The sequence below is a fragment of the Cyprinodon tularosa genome, unplaced genomic scaffold (assembly GCF_016077235.1).
Source record: "Cyprinodon tularosa strain WSP-4 unplaced genomic scaffold, ASM1607723v1 ctg185, whole genome shotgun sequence".
Classification (NCBI taxonomy): domain Eukaryota; kingdom Metazoa; phylum Chordata; class Actinopteri; order Cyprinodontiformes; family Cyprinodontidae; genus Cyprinodon; species Cyprinodon tularosa.
Window position 1 is genome coordinate 1,239,013 of NW_024038643.1, and position 23,891 is coordinate 1,262,903.

General features: G+C 38.2%; 1 protein-coding gene across 2 annotated transcripts in view; it reads right to left on the reverse strand.

The window, feature by feature from the left end:
* The window catches only part of dock1 (dedicator of cytokinesis 1), a 305,990-nt gene that overhangs the window by 45,488 nt on the left and 236,611 nt on the right, over positions 1-23,891 (reverse strand). For both annotated transcript variants that reach the window (XM_038282563.1, XM_038282562.1), the window contains exons 32-40: positions 13,551-13,609; positions 12,934-13,082; positions 11,715-11,800; positions 11,257-11,413; positions 9,445-9,485; positions 9,172-9,262; positions 4,263-4,382; positions 3,223-3,312; positions 2,285-2,389 (exon numbers count right to left, since the gene is read on the reverse strand). In XM_038282563.1, coding sequence (XP_038138491.1) covers positions 2,285-2,389; positions 3,223-3,312; positions 4,263-4,382; positions 9,172-9,262; positions 9,445-9,485; positions 11,257-11,413; positions 11,715-11,800; positions 12,934-13,082; positions 13,551-13,609 — 898 coding nt within the window. The remainder of the gene's footprint in view (positions 1-2,284; positions 2,390-3,222; positions 3,313-4,262; positions 4,383-9,171; positions 9,263-9,444; positions 9,486-11,256; positions 11,414-11,714; positions 11,801-12,933; positions 13,083-13,550; positions 13,610-23,891) is intronic.

The following is a 23,891-nucleotide window of genomic DNA, read 5'->3' on the forward strand; positions in this document are numbered from 1 at the left end:
GGTCTGTCGTTCATAATAGAATGAAAAGGGCATGATCAGGATCATCACTCTGAGAGCCATTTAGTGTGCTGCTTGAGTGAAAAGCGAATGAAATCCTAAACAAGAACAGCACCTTGGGTGATGCGCCAAACGACAGACTAAAAAAAAAACAGCAGCTCTTCCAAGAATACATTAAAGGCAAACAAATGTGCCTTTGTCAGCAGTGCAGCTGCTTCTCCTTCTGACAAACAAAAAGCTCTGGCTTAAGATTAAATCCTCTCTCACACAGCAATGAAAAAAAAAACTAACTAAAAGATGCAATTAATTTTATTTTAAACAAAGAGCTTTGGGGAGAGGAGGACTACATCTTTCATGAAATAATAATGAGGTCTGACATGCATACAGCGGCACCACAGATGATGAATATCAAACGGCAATTTGTGAGAAGCTGTGATCTGATTGGCAAACCTCCAGTCAGGATATTTAGTATTGAAATACATCAGCTCAGGTTAAGAGGGCAGCTATTCTATGTAAATGAATGAAGGAGGTGGGATTTATGCATTTGGCCAACCCTCTGATATTCATTATCAGTTACATGAAACAAGAAACTGGCACAGCTCTGTTTACTGCCAGCCTTTTAAAGACCATCTGTTGTTCAGGTTGGTTTCAAACATGTGAATGATTTAGGGTGCATGAGCCACTCAGATTACTAGCCTTTGTACCTTTCATATTGAAAAGGCATATGGTACCTTCACATTGCAGCAAAATTGTGACAACATAAAACGTTGGGGAAACTAAAGTTCTCTATATTCCCTTCCTACTGATTGCGCTGGTGGCAATATTTAATCAAAAATAAAATGCTAAGATCAAATTAATGTACAAATCTTGCAATTTAACAGTTTGCTGCCTCCATATATAAAACGCCTATCACCTGGATCCTGTCAGGCTTTAAGAAGGCTTAAGCTGATAGTGTGTAGGACCCTAAAGCACACACTATACTCCTCAGTGGAAGCACGTTAGTAAGATGGACAAGACAAAACCTGTTGCAAGAACTGCTAATATAGGTGGTAATAGCTCCAGACTATGGTGAAGAGTGGGGCTCTAGCAGCTAGCGCCCAACAGCACCCCTCTAAGGACAGTTTAGCTAGTCTGCTCTGAGATAAGCATCTAAAGCCGGGCATACACTGTGCGATTTTTTCAATCGTTGCACACAGCTACAGCTCACACTGTATGACGAAACCCTGTGCTTTTGTATTACATTGTGAGTTTACAACGCTCCTTAATGTGATCTGCCTGCTCACACTGCAGGTCTACAAACCACGTGGGACTCAGCTCTGTAATGAGATGGAGCCGCTTTCACTCATCTATCCGGAAGCCAAACAAAGTGAATCGGAATATCAAGCTCACTAGAGTGACATGCTCTGCCTTGGCAATTTGTGCAATTTTGTGCTGAAAGCCCTAAAAAGAAAAGGCGACAACATAATTGGACAAAGACATGGCTGAGAAATTGCGGTTGCTACGGTCTGTCAATTTTACAGAAAGAACTCGATTTTGCTCGCACCCCATGCCATGCCACAGTGTACCCCCTGTACACTACACGACGCACGATTAGGCTGAAAGTCGGCCCGATTGGAAAATTCTCGCACGACTGGAAAATTGCCCCAGGGTGAAAAAATTGCACAGTGTAAGCCCGGCTTAAGAGAGAAGAGGTTTTCAATAGATGCTGCATCGTTGCTCAAGCTACTTATAGGACAGCTGATGCAGTCGTCGCGATTGCCTGCCGATCATCATTGGCGTAATGAGATAAATGCTTCCGAGGAATACAGCATAGTTAGACATCAAAATTCAATGCTATAAATGAGAACTGAAAACTAGTGAGTTAAAAAAGGTTAAAAAGAAAAAATGGAGGCTCACTGGCTTCCTAGTACATTATAGATCCAGTCTGTAGGACTGGATCTATAATGTACGGAATGAGTAATTTCTTTAAGTCTTTAGAAAACAACTGAAGTGGTTAAATACAAACAATAACTTTTTCTGGTACATAATACAGAGAGCTTCAATGTAAACTCATGGTGTCATACAATGAATATTTGGTCCAATTTTACTCTCCTAAAGAAAAGAGAGAGATCTATTCTGAATTTCACCTGAAATCCCTTCCATAAAAAAAAGCTGCTCAGACCTCATTTAAAACCAGACTGATGGATGAAGATCTACTAAAACCCAGAGGGCTGGATGAATGAAAAGAGAAGGAAAACTTGCAAATGGCTAAAGAAGGGAAGGAGACTTTATCGCTACAAATACTCACACGTAGAAAAGACGGGAAGCCCATTCCATAGTAGCCAACAGCAAAGTAGTCCGGTTTGGGCCGGATGACCTTCACTATGTTCTCATAGAACTGGGCCTGCTTCCTCTGTTGGAAGGATTTACAATCACAAAAAATAGATGGGTTGTTAGCCATATTTACAAATAAATACATGGATAAAGTAACTCCAGCAAAACAAATTTATAAATCTTATTGTGTTAATGCATCATTATTATGGTACTGCTAAATCCTAAGACAGATGTGCTGTACATGGAAACCAAACATAATAGGAAAAGTACATTACAAAAGCATAAATGAGCAAAGACAATTAAAGAGAATAACATCAATATGTTTTATGACAAGAATTTAAAGAAATTGATGATAAAATGATAGATATGAAAAAGAACTGAACTGAAAAGTGAAATATTTATTATATAGCAGGGTAAAAGTTCACTCTAAACAAAGTAGTTTTTAACATTGATTAAAGGAACTTTAGGAATCAACACATCTGATAACCATTCATAAGAGTTTTCTGAGAGTTTGTTCCAGATTAGTGCTGCATAATAAATCAAAGCGGCTCTTCCATGTTTAATTGTTGTTGTACACAGAGTGGACTTAGAGCCAGAAGCCTTGATAGGTCTGGGTGGTGAATAAACTGAGGAAAAATTTCTAATGCATTTTGGTGATTACCACTAAGTGCATAAACCTACGTGTCAAAATCTCTTTATTTTGGATTTTTTTTTTTTATTGAAGCAATCCTTCTTCCCTCCACTTGTTCCAGATGCAGAGGCTGCAGATCCCCCTCAAAAATAATTGCTTTAAAATACCTTATAAAACAAAAGCCTTTATAAAGGTACTACTTTCAATCTTTCTATTAGTGCAGTGAAGTAGTGAAAGTGTACAAAGGAAATGCAGTTAGGCAACACGGTAATCCTACTTACCAAGGATTCACTAAGCTGCTCAAAGTCAAACATTTCATTCTCATACTGTTCAGCTAGTTCCTTGCTCAGTGTGATCGCCTCCTCCCACATCTAGAAAGGACACAGTCAAAAAATGAATTAATCTTAAAGATTAAAGTCAGGATAGAGTGGTAACCTCCTGCCAGCTGAACACCTCAAATTGGCTGCTAACACTTGCTTATCAGGACCATATTACATTTATCAACTCATAGTCATCTTTCATATTTCAAGTTTTTTTTTTTTTCGTGCAGTTACAGAGGAGAAAGAAAAGTAAACTGATCCAATATCTGATGTCAGACTATATATTTTCCAACAGGCATTAGTTACATAGCTTGGAATGCACCTAAATAATTGCCTTAATATCAATGGAAACATCACAGGTACTGAGGAATCATCAACCAATATCCATATTGGTATTGTCGTATGAGCCAAGATCCATTTATTGTATAGGATGCAAAGGAAATCGGAGGTTACATAAATATCAAGCACGATATTCTTAAAACATTTCTGAACATCAGTGCTCATGCTGAGGTTAGTTGCATAATTTGTCTGCTCAGGCAATGGCTGAGGTGGTTTATAATACTTAAATTATAAAAAATAATCAAACCAAATCTCCAATCATTTCAATGGATTCTCTCTTTTTTTAAAATATGATAACAACGATTTAACTATTAGATAGGCCCTCAATGCTGAGGATATCTGTCTACATTTCCTCAGGTCCATCGTACATTTAGCTTACAAGGAAAATAATAACTTTTTTTTCCCCCTTTTTTTTACAAAACCAGACATTTTCCAACTCTCAAGTGGCAGCTATGGCATTCAGGCACAGCCCTGGTGTGGCATTAAGGTAAAAGAGAAAAAGGACACGAAGCGAGGGAAGGGCTTTTAGAAAAGGTTATGCTATAAAAGGGCCAAAAAATATCTACTTGGGTAGTCTGATGTGTTTTTTTCATCCAAGAAAGGGCTTATTGTCAATCCAGGGTCCAGAGAAACATTTCCATGTTTTGTAGAATGCATCTTACCTTGCCCTTATCGAAGTATTTAATAATATCCTGGTAGAGCTGGTCCTTAAGCTGTCCTTGAGTTGTGGCATGGTAACCTTCTCTCTGGGTCAGGTGGGCTGCACAGGGCTCGTCTGACCACTGCAAAGAAGAAATTTGCCACAGGGTCAATGCTGTGCAAAGCAATGCAGGGTAAAAGCTGAACAGGGGAATGTAAATCAATCGCTGACTTATAGCCAATGCAAATAAGAGATATTGATGCTTAATTCCTTAGAACACAGTCCTGGACAGAGAAAAATGCAGAGTTAAGATGGGGGAGTGATGCATGCCTCAACATCTATTGAACTGCTCAGAAGGAGAATCTGTACAATATGTTCCTGCAGCTATTATGTGAAACTTTTATTTGCAAAGAGAGTTCTAAATGTTTTCTTTTGTTGGATTTATAAAAAGGGGATCCGTTTCACAAAGCGGGTTTACTGCAAACTAAGTTTTCTAAACCTGAAATCAGGGAAACTGTGTTTTCCTTTCCACAAAGAGAGTTTACTCAACTTCTGTGTCTGTTGCCGTAGTAATATTCTCCCCAGAGCTAACCTGTTCGGGAGCAGGTTTTGTTCAGTAAACCTGGAGTATCCTCTCTCCACTCTCCTTAGAGCCAACAACGTTTTATTTCCTGATATAACCAGCAGAGTTGTGTCATAGTTTTGTGCGAACAATAAAAAGAAAAACTATCCACTCAGGCTGTTAGACTGATTAGGTGTTAAAAACACAAATATAGCATTTCCTCTTGATGAGGATCCAATTATCCAATAAAGAATGAGCGGCGTTAAGTTGCACTGAATTAAACATTTACAGGGAGAGGGTTTTCGGACCATGTTCCATATTATTAAATGATCTTTATGAGCACTACAGTTTCACCTCACAATCCATCACATACTTCTTATTCATCACATTTGTAGCGTTACACAGACTTGTTTAATAAGTATTTAACAGAACTTGATAACAGTAATAGATGTCTGTCATAGGAGCATTATAGAAAACAACTGCAATGTCAAAAGAGCAACTTCGTATTTACTGTGTAACCGAAGACAGCATTAAAATATGGAAGAACCCCATGAGATGATGCAGAGGTCCTACCTGTTAGAACGTTTTTATACTTCAGCTGAGGTCGGACACAATTCTCCCCCTTGAGATTGCACCAAATTATAATACATCTATCCACTATCATTCAACCAGTAAAATATCTGATACGTTTTTTCATCGTCACGATAAACATTTCAAACGAAATTACATTCTTCATCTAAAACAAAAATGCAGGATGTCTACAAAAAGGTTTCATATTTACATATTCCTTACTGGTAATAATCTTTAATATTATTTTGACAGTGAGAAATGTATTTCAGTTATTAATAAATATTCAGTCTAGCTGATACTGTGTAAATATTTCTAGGTATATAAAACTTAATTCAATTTGATTTTGACACTCTGAAGTGCAGTTTTCTGCTGTAAAAATGTAAATTTAGAAAATTTATTATCACAGTTCTGACAAGAAATGTGGTTTTGACTAGGATGGATCTTATTTTTAGTGATCTATAAATGGAACAACAGAGCAGAGAGCACTTTTATTAAATGTAAAAACAGCCTGCCATAGACACTTACCGGTAATATAAACGTATGCATTATCTCAGCAGCGATCTTCTCCTACGCCATCTCCCTCTCCATTAAACACATTTTCCCATTTCTTTTTTCATTTCTTTATTCAATTCTCTTATTCCAGTGGTTTGAAATAGGCACCGCCATGGTGACTCGTCAAATCTTTGCTCTACTGATGGCTTTTCATACTTGTTAAACACATGTTCAACTCTATAAATTGAAATCTGAAATTGAAAACTCAGTTTCCAATTTTAGGTTAGATCAGTTCAGAGTTAAGGATTTGAGGATTTATGAGATTGTTAAACCTACTTTGTTATACGGGTAACAGATGTTGGTTTCTAGAGACTTTGATACAGTACTTAAATGGCATTATAAAGTGTAAATAAGATTAGGTTAAGAATTTATTTTGTATGGGGTTTTTTTTGCCTTTTTTTTAAAGCAGCAGAAAGATTATTGTGTTTTCTGAAAGAGTGGAGCTGCTTAGAGCTGTGAAGCCTTTTAAAATCCCATATATGTCTCAGGATGGGTTTAACACCTACCAGTTTTAGGCAGGATTTTATTCTGAGAAAAGTATGAATAGTGTGATGATATCGTTCAAGGAAAAAATCAGCCTCTGTATGTTGTTGCTATGGCATAGAAAGAAGGACACTTGGGATCAGTCTATTGATTTTCTTCACAACATTCCTGCAGCATTTACAGTACACTGTAAAACAAAAACACCTTCATATCTATGCATTTATGGAAGCTGACCCTGAGTCGATGCAGTTAAAAACAGCAAAGTAATTTATTAGAACCGATGTGGTGTTTGATGAATCTGTTTTACTCCACAGAAGGGTTCAATGTCATATTAGCAGAGAAGTTGCAAGGAGGGTTTTTATATCATTTTTAGTCAATTAGGTAATATCCCAGTGAATTAAAACCCTGTTTTAATTTCGAGAAATGATTTGTTACCGTACCAAATACATTTATTAATCAACATAAAATTTATGTAGTAATTAATGCGGATTTCATAAAAGTCCTTCCATTTTGATAGCCTAAATAAATATGCTTTAAGCAATGCCTGCAGGAATTAAAAAGGGGTATTATTTTGTAAATATAATTGTGGACTTAAATTTTCTATCCTATTATTTAGGGAACAGAAAGTAATAATGTTAGATCTAACTTACATTAGAGAAACTGTGGAGTACCCCAGGGCTCAGTCATTGGACCAGAACTTTTAATTTTATACCATCAAAATCTAGTTCACATACCTATTATCAACAAAATATTTTCTTTGCAGATGACACCATATTACCATTTCTGGTAAAAAAAATAAAATAAAAAAGACACATGTGTCAGATGTAGTAAAAAGGATTTAAGTAGCAAAAAAAAACTTGGATTAGTGTAAATAAGTTAGCATATGTAAAAACAAAACAAAGCAATATAATTATAACAAAAGATGTCTTGGTTTTATGAAGAAAAAAATTGTTTTAATATAAAGTGAAAGGCTCCCTGAATGAAGAAGCAATGTGGATATTATACAATTCAATGATCGTTCCTTATTTATACTATTTGTGGAAGTTTGGACGAATGCCTGCGTATAAAACTTTATCTTTATTTTGCCATAAACAAATAGTTCCAACAGACCAAGCTTTTCTTCAGCTTGAAATTAATGAAATTTCTAGACTTGATGGACAATTATATTCTGCAAGTTATGTTCAAAATACACAATCTATTAGAGAAATGACATTTATAATTTTAGAGGATCAGACAGTAGATTTATAAAGATTTGTCAATTTTATCTTTGTATATATATACTGCTTTCTTTTTGTTTAAAGATGTATCTTTATGGATGGTTGATTGATGCTGTTGCTTATTGCTTTTCCCCCCCCTCAAAGTACCTCTTTTCAGTCCAAGAAAACAAGTGAATATGTTGCAGGTTTCTTTTAAAATGTAAACAAGGAAACCAATTAGACCCGACAAAAAGGGCTGAACGATATCACCATATTCCAAATGTTTCCTGTGTTTTCTCTGTGCTTTATGGCAAACCCCAAAACAGGATTTCACATTGCTTAATTTTAACACCAACTTTATTTTATCTTTCTTTCATAACACTTAACCAGAATTGTAGAGTGTATGACTAATAGCTGTCCTGTTGACAGATCCTCCCACCTGAGCTGTGGAAATCCTCCAGAGTTTAAAAAAGCCCAATAGGTGCTTGTCTGGAAAATACTCTCCATGTTCAGCCAAAGATGATGTATTGTTTTACTACCACTTCACAACTACTTTTTGCTCATTTATTAGGAAAAAATTTAAATAAAATAACCTACATTTAAGTAAACTTTCAAGCTTTTTTCTGTAACATTCCAACCTTTAAACACTGAGATAATCATCCAGAGACATTTAGAGTTTCTACAGCTGTAGAATCTTCTCTTTGGCCATAACAAAAAAAACAGTCACTCAAAAATCTGTTGATTTTAAGTAACAAATTAACTCCGGTGTAGGTGTGACAGCAATGAAAAAAATGATAACCTGCATTCCTATGACAGAATCTCTGAAAAGGCTCAAGCACCATTATAAAATAAACCTACTAGCTCCTAATCCCTAACTGGGAGCAGACTCCACAGTTTAATAAAAATAAAGCTTGCTTTGATGATGTAGTGGCTTTGTTTCCAGCTGGAAGAGAACAACTTTAGCAAAAAGGTGATGTTTGTAACAAAAAATGCACAATAACTCTTAAGGGATGCATCAATATGAGTCTGAAAATGATTTAAGCATAAATGCAATTTTCTCTAGCTTTTATCTCATTCTCAACAAACAAAATAAAAACGAGCCTCCAAGAAAATTGTGTTTGTTAATGTGCTTACAGGCGGTTTTTAATGATGATGTATTGGACAAACAGAAAACAATCAAATTTCTCAGTTTCTCACCTGCTGATCGAGGGAAAGTTTCTCAATTTCAAATAATATTTGTTCAACTGCTGCATTTGTAATCATCCTCTTGGGAGAGCAGGTAGAAATTTGCAACAAAGTGCTTTTTTCCCCCCACTCTGTCTGGGTTACAAGAGGTTTAAGCCATGACTTAAACAGTGAGAAGCTGAACTCTACCTCCTAAAAGCTTTCTCATCCTATTGTGCAATTATAACAACGTAAACGGCTATAAATCTGTGCATAATTTATTAAATGAATTATATCAGTTCACTGCCTGAGATTAAAAGCAACTTGCTTGGCAACAGCAGAGCTGTGTAAGTATTTTGTTTCCATGATGCAGGTTTTAGTGGTGGTGTTGTTGTTTTTTTTACCTTGAGCAGCTTTGCATGTAGCAGCAGAGTGTAGGCAGCCTCTGTGTAGTTGTCACACTCTTTGTGTAGGTCGCACAGCTTATACAGGTATCTGACAAGACACAGAAAGGATTTAGTGGTTGCAACACAGAAGAATAAATCATGCCACTTCTAGGATCTGACAAAGTCTTTCACAGGAAATACTCTTTAGTAAAAGGAGTCAAGTTATAAAAATGAGTTTTGACTCTAAACTGAAACAGGCACAATGGAACATAACACTGAATTGAATCTTACCTGATGTACATCTCCTCTCTGTCTATCTCTTTGTAAAAGTTCTGCAAAAATAAACAAAATACAGACATTAGATCAGGGTTTACAGGAGCTTCAAAAGAGGAGTATTATAACTCATAAAATATAAATTGGAAAAAAATTCTGGTGGCCAAACAACAAACGTGTGAAGCTCATTAAGAAATATGCTACTTTGGAATACTGACCTAGAGGAGGGATATCTTAATTAGTCGATATATTGTGCTAAGATTTTAAAATCCACATCTTCCTTTAGCTTGTAAAACCTTTTACCAGCCTTTGTTTTTATTAGAATGATTTGGTGGGGTTTCAGGAGAGACTGTTGCTAAAGAAAAACACTCAAAGTTGTTCTTAATATTAAACTTATACTTTGTTTTTACATATTTGCTGATTCTGAGCACTTATTTTTACATTGTCTAAATTCAGAGAAGACATCCCCTTATTAGGTAAAACATTCCACTCACATTGTACTGAGCAACCTGTGGCCGTGTGACGGCTATGCACCAGTATCGCTGCATTTAATAGAGTAGGATAAATAAATACCGAACCATCAGCCAGTTCAGCTTTGCAGAAAGATGTTAAGGAATCTTTCTGAGCCTCCCTAACTCCACCCTAACTTCAAACTATGTATTTTAATTCAGGTTTAATCCAGTTTGGCATTCCATAACAGAGAGCTTAAGGTGGAGTCACCACATATAGCTGACAATGTAATCTAGCAATACTAGGGGCACTATCCTTCAAGGTTTAGTACCCCTGTAGGCCACTGGAAGCATTGCACTGTTGAAAATAGCAGATAGCAGCAGACCTCTTTGGACCAGCAGATTGAAAAGTCATAAAGTTGGTAGAGAGTTGGTAAAGACAAGACTACATTCACACCTCTAGATTAAATCCTACATCAGAGAACCTGAAATGTGTCTCATAAGGTAAGTGTCTCATCTGTTTTGATGCCTGACAACAGGTTTTGGCATAGTCAGCTCTCGTGGGAATTCAGACTGCAGTAAAGCGGCACTCTGGGTCACAAGACCCATTCAGAGATGGATTTGACCCTTTCAACTAAAATAGCAGAATTCAGAGGGGCAGCCTGAGCAGAACATCAATACACACAAAGTACACCAAGTAATAACCCGAAAAAGTATTTTGTATATCTTAAATTAAACTAATACTTGGGTCAAGACTTACAAAGTATTGCTTTAAGGGGTTTAATAAATGTAATGCCAGTGAAGGTGGAGCAGAAACAGGAATCAATCCAGAGTCCAGTCCAGGATTTATTTCAACTGCTCAATGGTGACAAATAAATGAACAACTATCCTTCATGTCAGTGTCCTCACTATATGACAGAAAATAAATGTGTTTTCTAAGAATCAAACCTAAAGTGCTACAAATGAAAAGACTAAATTGGACAGAAAATAGATGCCTGAGGAATCTCCAGTGGTCAGAGGATCTAAAGAAGATAAAATCTCAATGATTTACCTAGACGTGATGTCATAATGATCTAAAAGCAGAAGAACAGCCGAGCATCCTAACAGAACAGCAGTAAAGACGTAAAGAAACTAACTGCACAAATGTCACCCGTCTAGGTAAAGGAAATCTTGAAATGGGCTTGTATTCTTCTAAAGGACAGGTGTACAACAGGATGTTTAAACAGATTCACACTGAAACTCAACTGAGACCACTTTAAATATCCTTAATATGTGAAACCAGAACATCTTACAAACTTGAATGTGTAAAAATGTTTTATCATGCTGGTAATTGAATGGAGCGCCACCAAAGTTTTTTTCCCAGAGTGTTCCTGAATCTTACCAGTACGTTAACAGTGCAGCTCATGCGATTTTCCTTGTTCTCATCATGCATGATGGTCCTGTAGTCCAGCAGCCTTTCTAGAAGTCGCACCACCAGAGTGACAAAGTTCTCCCCCGTCCTTGCCAGGTATTTGTGCTTCCTGCAGTGCTCCAACAAACTGGTGTTTATGTTTTATGGGTTGCAGGTAAGCCAAAAAAACAAAGAAAAAGAAAATCAAATATGGAGGAAGCTTTTTCAACAGGTAATTGTAGATTCTTTTAGCCTTTTATTATTTAGGTATCTACTTTTTAGACCAAACAGGCAGAGCAAGTTTTTGTATGCCCAAATTAGGAGTCTTGAGAGGAAAGCTGAGCAGAGAAGCCGTGTGATTATCAGCAAACTGTGGTTATTTTGAGGAGTGTGATGTTGCAATTAGAGCGATCCAACTTGTGAGAGGCTGCCCAACAATCAGCACTTACATTTTCTGAAAGAGAACTTTGTACTGCTCGTCTCCTCTGCCTCCTTCCACCTCGTGATCCAACTTGGTGATGATCTCGTTCTCAAACTGCAATTAGGCAGAGCAGGCACAGAAAATCATGGTGGTTAATTTTTCTCCAATTCATTTACATTAACAGCCCACCCCCACCCTTTGTGTTTCAGCTAAGGGGCTAAGCAGGGTGTGAGATGTTTAATATTAAAGCATTTCTTTATCGTTATAGGATGGAGTAAGACGACATTGTGAGACACCCTGTTGTCCTTTATTGTTATTCTAGCTGCTAACATAATAAGATTTTATCAAGTATTCATATCAAAACAAGATCTTATTTGCTTATTTAGAGCAAATTTTACTGCTTTCTTGATGTCTAGACTTAAGGCATATTGGCCAGGCACAAGAAGTAGGACAGCACAGCAGAGCAAGTCATGACATAAAAGCCGCTGTCTTGTTGAGTCCAATATTTTCAGAAGGGAAAAAAAATAAAGAGCCAGTGGAAGGGAAATGATACTGGCTCTGAGCCTAAAGGAGGCCTAGCCAAAGGAGGACAGAATGAGAAATTAGGGTTCAACTTCAATAAGCTGCAATCCAAGTGGCACTCTCAGATTGGAGCAAACCTTGGCACGACCTCAGCAATGCAAGGAAATGGATAAAAGGACCTAAGAGAGGAGTTTTAATTAAACTTTTGGTGTTAAAGAATGAAAAAAGTAACCTTTTCACATTATATATATATATATATAACTCACTGAGGTTGTTTGTGGAATAATCAGTCCAAACTGAAAATAAAGAGTGTCTTATCATGTCTTTAAAAACTCCAAATAAATAAATAATAAATTGGATATTCACACCCTAGATGATATAAACTCCCAAGCACTGCACATATTTTTGGCCTTTCTCAGAGGGCTGAAAACCTGCTTGAGACATATTTATGACAACAGCTGGAACCAAGTGGATTTACTCATGCAGAAAAGCTTAATTTCCACTGCAGAAAGGCATAATATTAAGTTCCACTTACCGTGGCTGCTCATAATTGTGACACGACAAAATGAGATTTGCAGAATTACAAACAGGCTTTGGGCAAAGAAATTGACTATCATGTGGACCTCTTTGTATTACTCCTTTTCCTCCAGCAAATTATAACCATACAATACCCTTTTATGTAGAATATCTTACTGCATTTTTTTTTTGTAGTTTAGAATACATACCCGCTGAAAGCTGCATGTAAAATGAAACTCGCACTGCATCATGTCAAAAAAGATAGGGATGGTAGCCTTTCGGAGCTCGATCTCAGGAACAAGAGTCATCTCCAGGACTGGACCCACCATTTCCGGGATGAACTTTATCTTGTGTGGGCCTTATAAAGAAAAGACATAAAAATAGAAGAATTAATCTCATCTCAGCTTATGATTTGTAGACTTTAATGTTTCCTGTATTGTGCTTTCAGATTAGCTACAAAGATTGAGAAATTTATCTAGGCTTGTAAAATCCCAAAATACAATTTGAGCTGTAAATAACCATTACTGTCATCAAAATACTGCAAGAGGATGATCCTGTCTAATCTTTTGGATTTAAAGGATCAGATGGTTTTAGGTATAATAAAGAAGGAGTTATAGTTGCCTCTATTCAACACCTCCTCCCTGTGCTACAGGAAAATTTAGACCCGGCATCAACAGTATGCCTTTCATAGCATTATACAGCTAATTAACACTTGTCTGTATATATTTAGCTAAAGATCTTTGTTGAGAAATCACTAATTGTGTTGATATCCACTGTAAACCGCTGAGGTGCGACTTTAGCAGCAAAGTGAAAGCAGTAGATTTACCTAAGTTGTACCACATATCCCTGATTTCAAAGCCAATCTGTCTTCTCATGTCCTGGTACCTGGAACAAAAAGAAAATTTGTTAAATGTCTTAAAAATGCATGTAGTTAAAACATCTTTTTTATTTCTACAATACTTTGCAAAAGCTGATAAGAGTTTCAAGGATTCTGATTGGGCTTTTCTGCATCCAATACTCCAAATGGGTTCAGCAGGAAACTCAAGATGATTATGTGAGAAGTGCCTAAAAGCAGAATGCTGTAAACCTGTGCTTCTCTTCCAACAGCCCTGGTAGCTCAAGGTTAGTAATTATTATACTGCCCATCAATATTTGAAATATTCTTTTTATAGGGACAGGTACTGTGTTTTATCCTGTTGTGATGAACTCAAATTGATCATGTTTGCGAACCCCACAGTCATGGATTTACTTTGCTATTTTGGAGGATGCATAAATAAAACAACATTTTTTAATATATGAAACTTGTCTAGTTCTGGTTGCATTGGCATAGATTTGGAACCAAAAAAAAAATTGTTTAAGTAAATTTTTCCTTCATTGCCATTACCATTATGGAAAAACAAATCAAATTTAAAATTCTTCTCTCCCATTTTATTGAGATTGTTAGGGTGCATGGCATTATGAAATTTGAGGAAAACCTAAATGAAACTGTGGCTAAAAGCAATGAGTTCTACTTTCAGCAAGATCATTAAATTTTTTTTTTTTTCGGTTTGGTCAATATGGTGCACTGCCCAGAGCACCACAGCTTTGGACTTATCATTTCTTGCAGCATTTTAATGGTGTCAAAATTTTTTTGCAACTACAAACATTTTGAGGCTTATGTTCCACTCTGTTTTGCAGCTTCCTATTTGGCAAATTTTTCATGGAGTTCAAAATCTGAAATGGACTTGAACAGTCACAACACAGTTTGAGATTAGTTAGATCCTTCTGATAAGAGTGAAACTTGAGAATAAATAGCATTTTCAACCCTATTTGGAAATCTTCACCACCACTGATGGTTGTTGGGACACAAATTAAGGGGTTGTTGTAGGTCATAGGATCTTACTCTGAGCCAATATATCGTATGAGGAAAAGAACAGAGTCCAAAGGTAGTAAAAAGGAAAAAAAAAGCAGATTCAAAAGTTTATACTATTCAGATGAAAAAAGGCAAGTCAAATATCCTTATTCCAATCAAACCTAGAATTCATAGCATGTCTAAGCTAAATGCAGCACTTATACAGCAATACTCTTTGCATAAATGTGCTTCTGGTTGTTTCCATTGTAAAACTGAACAAACACCGGAGAACAAAAGCATAGTGGAATGAGATTTTTGATGAAATTGATTCAATGTGCCTGAATGATGTTAGGACAGTGACTTTTGTTACACCTTATCTGGTGTACAAACACAAAATTATGGGATATTTCTACTTGAGAAAACTAATAACACAGAAAAAAATGATTTAGGTCAGCTGACTGTTACAACATTCCCTCTACTCTCGTTATGTAATTTAGGACCTACACAAAAAAAGAGATGAGGCAAAGTGTTTAGTTATCCAGTCTAACACAGTTTTTTGTATGCTGTCTGTGAGGGGAGCCCTGATAAAAAGCGATTTTTTTTAGAGTAATGTAGAAGGATCCCTTCCATTTGCCTTTTCTGTCCGGGTTTATTCAATTCAGGGCTTATAAGCTGATCAGCTCTGTCATGTTTAGGTCATGAACCAATCTCAATGAACAGCTTGGTGCTCATCTCCCAGCTTGGAACACTGTCCCAGGTCATTGAGAGGACACACTGTGAGCTGGGGAGCTAACAACAGAAGCATGAAAAGAAGGGAAAGGTACAAAGCAAGGCCAGCTTGGTGAAATAATGGATTACTGTACACACCAGAGCTCCCAAGTACCTTCTGCAATTGTTGCTGTGATATACTCAGTCATTATTCTGCAAATAAATATGTAACAACATGAAAATATTGTTTTATTACTGTGTACACACGTATAAATGTTAAACATATATAGGAGTTTTGTGAAATAGCTTGATAATTCAAATGAATGCCATTTACATATTATATGACTATGGCCTTTCTGAATATCTCCTGGAGAAAAAAAAAGTTATACTAAAGTGATTTGGTATAACTGAATCTTCTTATTATTTACAAATAAAATTTGTAAATAATAAGAAGCTGCAGTACCATGTAAACATGGAGCGCTACAAAAACAACAGAAAAGAAGAAAAAAAAAACTCCCTTTAATAGGCTTCGTGACATCATAAGACTTTACGAATTTCTATACCAGTAGCTCTGGTTGCATACAAACTCTTTATATTTATTGATTTTCTGTGTATTACACTTTTTATTTTTTTGCTCTATTTGTTGGCAAAATTACATTTTTCGTCTGTTTACCATAAAAAGAATATGTAACGGCAGGTAGAATACAAGCATGCTCGAAACAAGAAAGTAATCTGAAAAGAATGAGGATATGTGTGAGTGATCAAGTGAGAAAAACCTCAAAAAACCAACAGGGATAAGACAAGAATACTGCTCAGAAACCAATACGATCGGTGTTGTTTACTGACAAAATGACCAACTATATGGATGCTGGCATGTTGATGGATCTGTGAGTTTGCCCTGCCAGCAGATCGCGACAGCGTATACCAATATGTTTTTCAAAACTGGGTTGACCAGCCAACAAACGCCTTTTGGGTCTTTTCGCATTTCACCGAAAACCCCTGCTAGCAAGCTGTAGGGCCACTGTCCACCACTACTGCGTGTCTGATGATGGCATCACTCTTGGTTAATCTTTTCCACAGTGTGACCGAAATCAGGGAAGTAAATAATGGAGAGCAACATGGGCGGGAGCCAGAGCGTAATCTATATTCTTTATTATTTTGCTCTGTTATCTGTCCGAAACCCTCTCACCAGTGCTGCACCAGGTTTATCAAATGTAAACAGAGTTGTTTCGGCTTGTTAGATCAGAAGCGTCTGGCGCGGTTTGTTGACGTCCATACGTTGCATTCAATGGTGTCATGTAAATTAGCGAGTCAATCCAGTTCTGGTGTTCTAGGAGCATATCGATCAGAATGATGAGAAAATGTCAATAAAAGAATTACCAATGTCAAAATGTGGTCCAATGGTGATTGGAATCAAACAGGGCAGCTGTTAATGTCTTTGTGAGTAAATAAGAGTCAAGCTTTAACCCTTTAAATGATTATGGTTAAAAGCACAAGCAAAATAAAAAGGGAAATATGGTAAATTGATAATATGCCTTTATGAATTATGTTAGAAATTGCCTGGATGCATTTGTTGATGCATTCCAAAATGTATTCATTGAGATAAGATGTATTTTAAAAAAAGTCGTCAATCAAGTCCTGCAGCCTTTACAGCCGAAAAAGGAACCATGAGGATTAGAAACACAAAACACAAGTCTGAAGGTTTGGGATATTTTGGAACAGATAACATGCAAAAACAGGGATTGCTTTTGTTTTTCAGCACCCAACATATTCTTAGTGGCATAAATTATAAAATCATTAAACTTGGTACCCTCTGACTTAGACTTAGACTTCTTTATTTGTCATTTTGTATGCACAGGGTGCATACAGAACGAAATTGCGTTACATACAGCTTATGAACGTTGCATTGATATTTCACAATGGCACGAGTTATAGAAAAATACAAAAAGTGCAGCAGTGGTCAAAGTGTGAACAGTGCAGAGGATAAGAGACAGTGTGCAAGTTGCAGTGGTTCAGTGCAAAATGGCATTTGTGCAAAAAATGCGTTATTGAAAAATACAATGAGATGAACAATTTAAAGGGCTAAAAGTTAAAAGTTCAGCAGCATTTGATGCCCGATAATGTGCAATAGGTGCAGAGTTCGGATTGTGGATCAAAGGTTCAACAGTCTGATGGCAGTGGGGAAGAAGCTGTTGCACAACCTGGTGGATCTGCAGCGGATGCTGCGGAACCTCTTTCCAGAGGGCAGCAGGGAGAACAGTCCATGGTGGGGGTGTGAGGGGTCTTTGATGATATTACGGGCTCGGGACACACAGCGCTGTGATGAAATGTCCTTAATGGAGGGAAGAGGAGCCCCAATGATTCCTTCCGCTGTCCTCACCACCCTCCTCACATTCTTCCAGTCAGAAGCTCTGCAGCCTCCACACCACAGAGAGAGACAGCTGGTCAGAACGCTCTCTATGGTGCTTCTGTAGAAGGCTGTGAGGATGGGCGGGGGCAGGCGGGCTCTCCTCATCCTCCGCAGAAAGTACAAGCGCTTCTGTGCCCTCTTCACTAGAGATGAAGTGTTTACAGTCCAGGTGAGGTTGTCCGTGATGTGCACCCCCAGGAACTTTGTGCTGCTGACCACCTCCACAGCTGAGCTGTTGATGAGCAGTGGAGCATGGTGGGGGCGGTTTTTCCTGAAGTCGACGATGATCTCCTTCGTCTTCTCCACGTTCAGGATCAGACTGTTTTCACTGCACCAGTCCACCAGCTGCTCCACCTCCTCTCTGTAGTCCCGGTCGTTGTCGTCCCTGATGAGGCCCACCACCGTGGTGTCGTCCGCAAACTTCACGATGTGATTGGTGGTGAACCTGGGGACGCAGTCATATGTCATCAGGGTGAACAGCAGGGGGCTCAGGACGCAGCCCTGAGGGGAGCCCGTGCTGAGGGTGATGACATCAGAGGTGTTCTGACCGACCCGGACTGACTGAGGTCTGTTGGTGAGGAAGTCCAGCAGCCAGTTTCGAAGGGGTGTGTTGAAGCCCAGATGTTCCAGCTTTCCCACCAGGTGCTGTGGGATGATGGTGTTAAACGCTGAACTGAAGTCCAGGAACAGCATCCGCACGTGGGTGTTCTTCTCCTCCAGGTGGGCCAGGCTCAGGTGAAGAGCAGAGGAGATGGCGTCCTCAGTGGAGCGGTTTCGCCGGTAGGCAAACTGGAACGGGTCGAGTGTTGGGGGGAGACTGGAGACGATGTGTTCCTTTACCAGCCTTTCAAAGCACTTCATCATGATGGGAGTCAGTGCGACGGGCCGGTAGTCGTTGTAGCAGGTGACTTGAGGTTTCTTTGGCACTGGGATGATGGAGGCAGACTTGAAGCATGCTGGCACTGTGGCTTGCTCCAGCGAGGTGTTAAAAATGTCCGTGAGGACACCAGCTAGCTGACCTGCACACTCCTTGAGCACCCGCCCAGGTATGTTGTCGGGACCTGGGGCCTTCCGCGGGTTGACCCTCCTCAGAGTCTTCCACACGTCGGCTGTGTCAAGGCAGAGAACCTCCTCTTCCTGATGTGGGACAGCCTTCACTGCTGGAGTGCGATTTAGTGCCTCAAACCTCCCAAAGAAGTTATTTAGTCCGTTTAGGAAGTCAGCATCAACTTCATCCACCGGGGCAGGGGGCGTGTTGTAGTCTGTGATCGCCCGTATGCCTTGCCACATGCTCCTGGTGTTGTTGGCGTCGTGGAACAGATGCTGGATTTTCTGGTTATGGTTCCGCTTTGCTAACCTGATGGCACGGTTCAGGGTGGCTCTAGCTGTCCTCAGTGCCTCCTTGTCACCAGACTTGAAGGCTGAGTTCCGTGCTTTTAGCGCGTGGCGGACCTCTGTTGTGTCCTTCTGTATCTATTAGGATTAAAGCCTGTGCACGATGACCGAATCACACTGGTTGACTTTAGGACACACTGACCTCTTCATCTCATCCTACACAATGCACACTGATGCTGTAATACCTTGTTTCAATTCTGCAGAGATAAGAAGAGGTGTCTCTGCTGACCCACAGCTAATATCAATCCCAAGCCTTTCTTACACACATATTTTGCTGCTTCTGTGCATCCAGACATAATGACATTATAAAGCTAAGCTGACTGTTTTGCCAATGCTATAGGAAGGTATACTAATGCACTTTGACATGATGATCAGAGCAATGAAAGACTTTATAAAAGGAGCTGCGTCACATCTTTGCAGCCTCATCAGGTCAAAGCGCTTTACAGCGTTCTGCAGTCAGAGAAAGCAGTGCTGCAAGCCCAGGGATTGATTGTGGGGAGAGTATTGGCAGAATTCTAAAATACAGTATTAATGAATGCTGGCCTGTAAACTGTTGTTTGGCCACATGCATTATATATAACCCGTCGTCAGTCTTTTTGCATCTCATTATGCGTGTGTTCAAAAACTCTTGCAGCCTCCTTATGAATGGCTAAAAGTAGGCTTGTTTTCCACATTAAGACATGCTGGAGGAGCAGTTCTCTGATCTGAGCTTTACTTTTCTGCCACACTCCTGTACACCCAGAGACAGACAGCTGTGACTGTCGGCTGTCAGGACCTACAACGCGTACCTGTCAGACACGTGTAGAGAACTCTTGCAGAGGTTAAATAAGAGTATCACGTCTGCAGAGGATCATTGAGGAACGGGTCCCAGCAGGCTCTGTAGAGCAATGCAATTGGGTCATGAAGTAAAGATCATGAGTAGGAGGGCAACAAAGGGGATTGAATGTGAAGGTATGAGTTGATGGAAAGAGAGGAGAACAAAATACAGAGTGACAGGCACAGCAAGAAAAACAGAGGAAAAACTATGTGACTGACAAGTAGGAGCTTGTAAAGACAGCTTGGATGAGATCAAAGCCTCAAGCAAAGATGAGTGAGATATTCACGAAACCTGACAATGCGATGCTCCCTCTCCTCATCACTCATTCAAGTAAATCATAACGCTAACATGGCTGCATGCTTATTTACTGAGCTGTATCCATGTATGAATAACAAAACCACAAAAAAAGGCATACCTATATGTATGGTGCATCTCAATTGTCTTAAGTTCCTATTAAAAAAATCAGCCTGATGTTAACTGTTACTCAGCTTTAGTGCAAAATGTAGGTTAAACTTAAATTCAAATGTTTTAGTCATACATCTCAAGATGTAATCAATTTAAATCATTATGGCTAACGGCCAATAAACCCCAAAATTCAACCTCTCAGAAAATGTGAGGCAATAAATACTGAATAATAAACTTATAAATGAATTTAAATGGACTAACCAAATGAAAAAAAAAAAATGTTTTTCCCTTTATTGTCCCATAATGGGTCAATTCTGGTGTTTACAGCAGGAGAAAGATTACAGAAAAAAATGGTCACACAAATTTGGACCTTAGAAAAATGTATAAGAAAAACATAAAAGTGAAGAAATAAAAGATAAACAAATAAAATACTGCACTGTAAAGTCTTTTAACAATATAAAAACTGTGCATCTGGAGAATAAATAACCAATATACAGCTATGGACATTTTTACAGCAATTGATATTTGAAAATAGCAGCAACATCAGAGATGTGCAAAATTAAAGAAGCATGTTATTTAACTGACTAAGGTAGAAACTGTGCAAAATCATCATGAATATAACAACTCATTGAGGTTTTTGGGAACAGTGGTGGTTATAGAGTCTTACAGCTGCTTAAATATCAAGTAAGTTTAATCCCTTTTATTATTTCCCTGGTATAATTTCCTTTTCACTCTTTAAAATCTATTTTAAGGCACACTTGAAGTCCAGACTTTAGATGCCTTTTTCCCATCTCAGGGTGTTTTTGAGGGGACAGAGATGGGATGTGGGGATCCATACTGATCTGTAGGCTCTCAAAGACAGGAGTATTTTCTTCCAATGAAAACATGCAGGCATGGCTAAACTCTGCTAAATCCTTGTGGAATAACATTTTATGGTCTGATGAAACATTTGAACCTCAAATAAAAGCTATATTTAGGAAAACAATGCTTCAAATATCATAGAGAACAGACTGCTGGAGATACACAGTGGTGGCAAAATCATGATCAAAAGTTACTTTACTTTAAATGTGAAATTTGAAGCAAATTGTGATTACAGTAAATGTTTCCAGAGAGTCCAATGTTATCTGGCAGGAGAGCTTAAGATAAAGAGGGATGGTTGAGCTGACAATTGCATCAAACAAGCAGTTACAGGTAGAGGAATGGCTTTGGGATGACTTAGCCAGAGTTCAGTTAAATCAAACTATACTGTTACCTTCAGGATGTAAATCCAGGTTAGTGCAACTTCCATCAGTAAAAAATAAATAAATTTGTTTCTCTGTAAAAAAATTACAAGACAAGGATATAGGCTATGGTCAGGCTTTAAGCTTTGAATATTTCATAGGGTGTACAAATTGGCGCATCACATCTTTAAGGTAAATAAATAAAATTGTTTTTTTCCCCCTTCCTCTGTTTCATTGTCAGGTTTTCATTTTGTATGCTCTCCAGGTTTTCTGACACCTTAAATGTGCTGTGACATTACCTTTTGCACCGCTTCACAACTGTTCTCCATAGGGACCGCCTGTCTAAAGTGAAGTTGGTCACTAAAGGGACCAATGAGCACACACTGTGCAAGGGAATGCTCATGAGATTTGTGGTGTTGAAGTGCCGCATTTTAATTAATTTGTTATTCATTTCAGAGGCCATTAAAACATGTTCATGGAATTTATCAAAGAGACTAGTTAGACGGGCTGTGCTGGCCACACCACTGTTGAAATGTACCCATGTTTGGCTATTTGGCGGGTGTTAAAGGGATAGTTCGGTATTTTTGACATGAATCTGTATGGCATCCCGATCACCAGCGGCATGCAATCACACTGACTTACCCCTGGCAGCGTCCTGTGAGCAGAGTTATCGTCCAGTTTTGGTCAAGCCGAAAGTAGTCCTGCAGGTTTTTAGGAACAGCGAAATAAAACTTTTCTCTTCCCAAAACATTATGTGTCCAAAAGAGTGATATTTTCGCATCCCAAAAACATTGTAGTGGAAAAAGTCACACGTCGTTATCAATTGGTCCTATTTTCTCTCTGTTCGTATCAGTGCGCGCCGTCATTCAGACAGCGAGCCCAACAACAGCCATGTCTCCCTCCGCCGCAGAAGGATTGGGAAGAGAAACGTTTTATTTCGCTGTACCTAAAAACCTGCAGGACTACTTTCGGCTTGACCAAAACTGGACGATAACTCTGCTCACAGGACGCTGCCAGGGGTAAGTCAGTGTGATTGCATGCCGCTGGTGATCGAGATGCCATACAGATTCATGTCAAAAATACCGAACTATCCCTTTAATGGCAAGCCCTGTTCACCACAGAAGTATCCAAACCCTTTAAGCTTTTACAAAAAATAAAAAACATTGCTTAGTTTCATTGTGTGTTTAGGTGAAAGATCAACACAAAAATTACTGGTTTAAATTTTTGATTATAAATTTAAAAAGAGCTGTTCCTTTTTTATCTGGCTGCACAATGCCGATATCTTTAAAATAAATAGATTGGAGATAAATATTTAACTAGCACCTACTAAAACCTACTTTCTTTTAAATCAAGTAGCCTTTGATTGTGCCTTTTAAACATTAGGGTTTTGTTTAGTTTAGCTTTCTTCACCTGTATAATCATTTTATTATCAACTGGGGCAAAAAAAAAAAAGGTAATTAGCAATTTTTTCACCAGGAAATCAAAAGACCCCCCACGAGGAACGAGTCAAAGGCCACCCCTAAGATGAGGTTAGGAGATGGTGAGCCTGGAAAGAACAGGGCTTAATTTCCAGATGTTGAGGCTTAAAATAGGGATGTGGCCTGGTTATCCAAAGTTTAAAACAGTGAAGATGTAAGGGTTACACTCTGTGTAAATATTGGCCACTAAGTATTTACTTGCAGATAATGCAATTGAAACAGAGTTCCAGTTAAGTGCTTCCTACCCAGGAAGAAACAGTTATCAAGTCTTAAAAGCAGTGTTCTTATTAACAATTAAATGATAATATAAAAAACTTTTACCATTACCTGCATAATAATTTTATTTAGCAATTAATCCTTTTATTATTTTTCTTTTCTACAATACATTCATCACTTTAGTCATTCACCTTTAATACTTTTCTCCTACTATACCAGTAGAATATACTTTTCTGTTTGCGAACAGCACTTTCAATTGTCTTGCTACTAAACTTTGCTATATAAGTAAAGTTCTCATGTTGTAGCTTGTAAATAGGGTTCATACTGTATGTGTGGCATGGACAACACTTAGGTGAAGGCCTTAGAATATCACAACATTTTATTAAAGATAAAATGCTTTTTTTGTCCATTAAAAAAACACCACCGACAATTTAGTGTTTATCTAGCTGTTGGAAGGAAAATTATTATGTCCATCTGCTACTGTGTTCTGTCAGTCAATTGAACATCAGGGCAGAAAATATAGCAGCTCCAAATTAATTCTCTGGTCAAAAAACATTTAATTTAAGTGTTTGTAATGTTTCTGCAAAACAGACATTAAGTGTTTTATCCCTGAGGTTACAGAAATCTTTCAGAGGCCCGAGATTGGAGGCTTTTATCTGAGAGGAAAGGACAATACCTTTGCTGCTG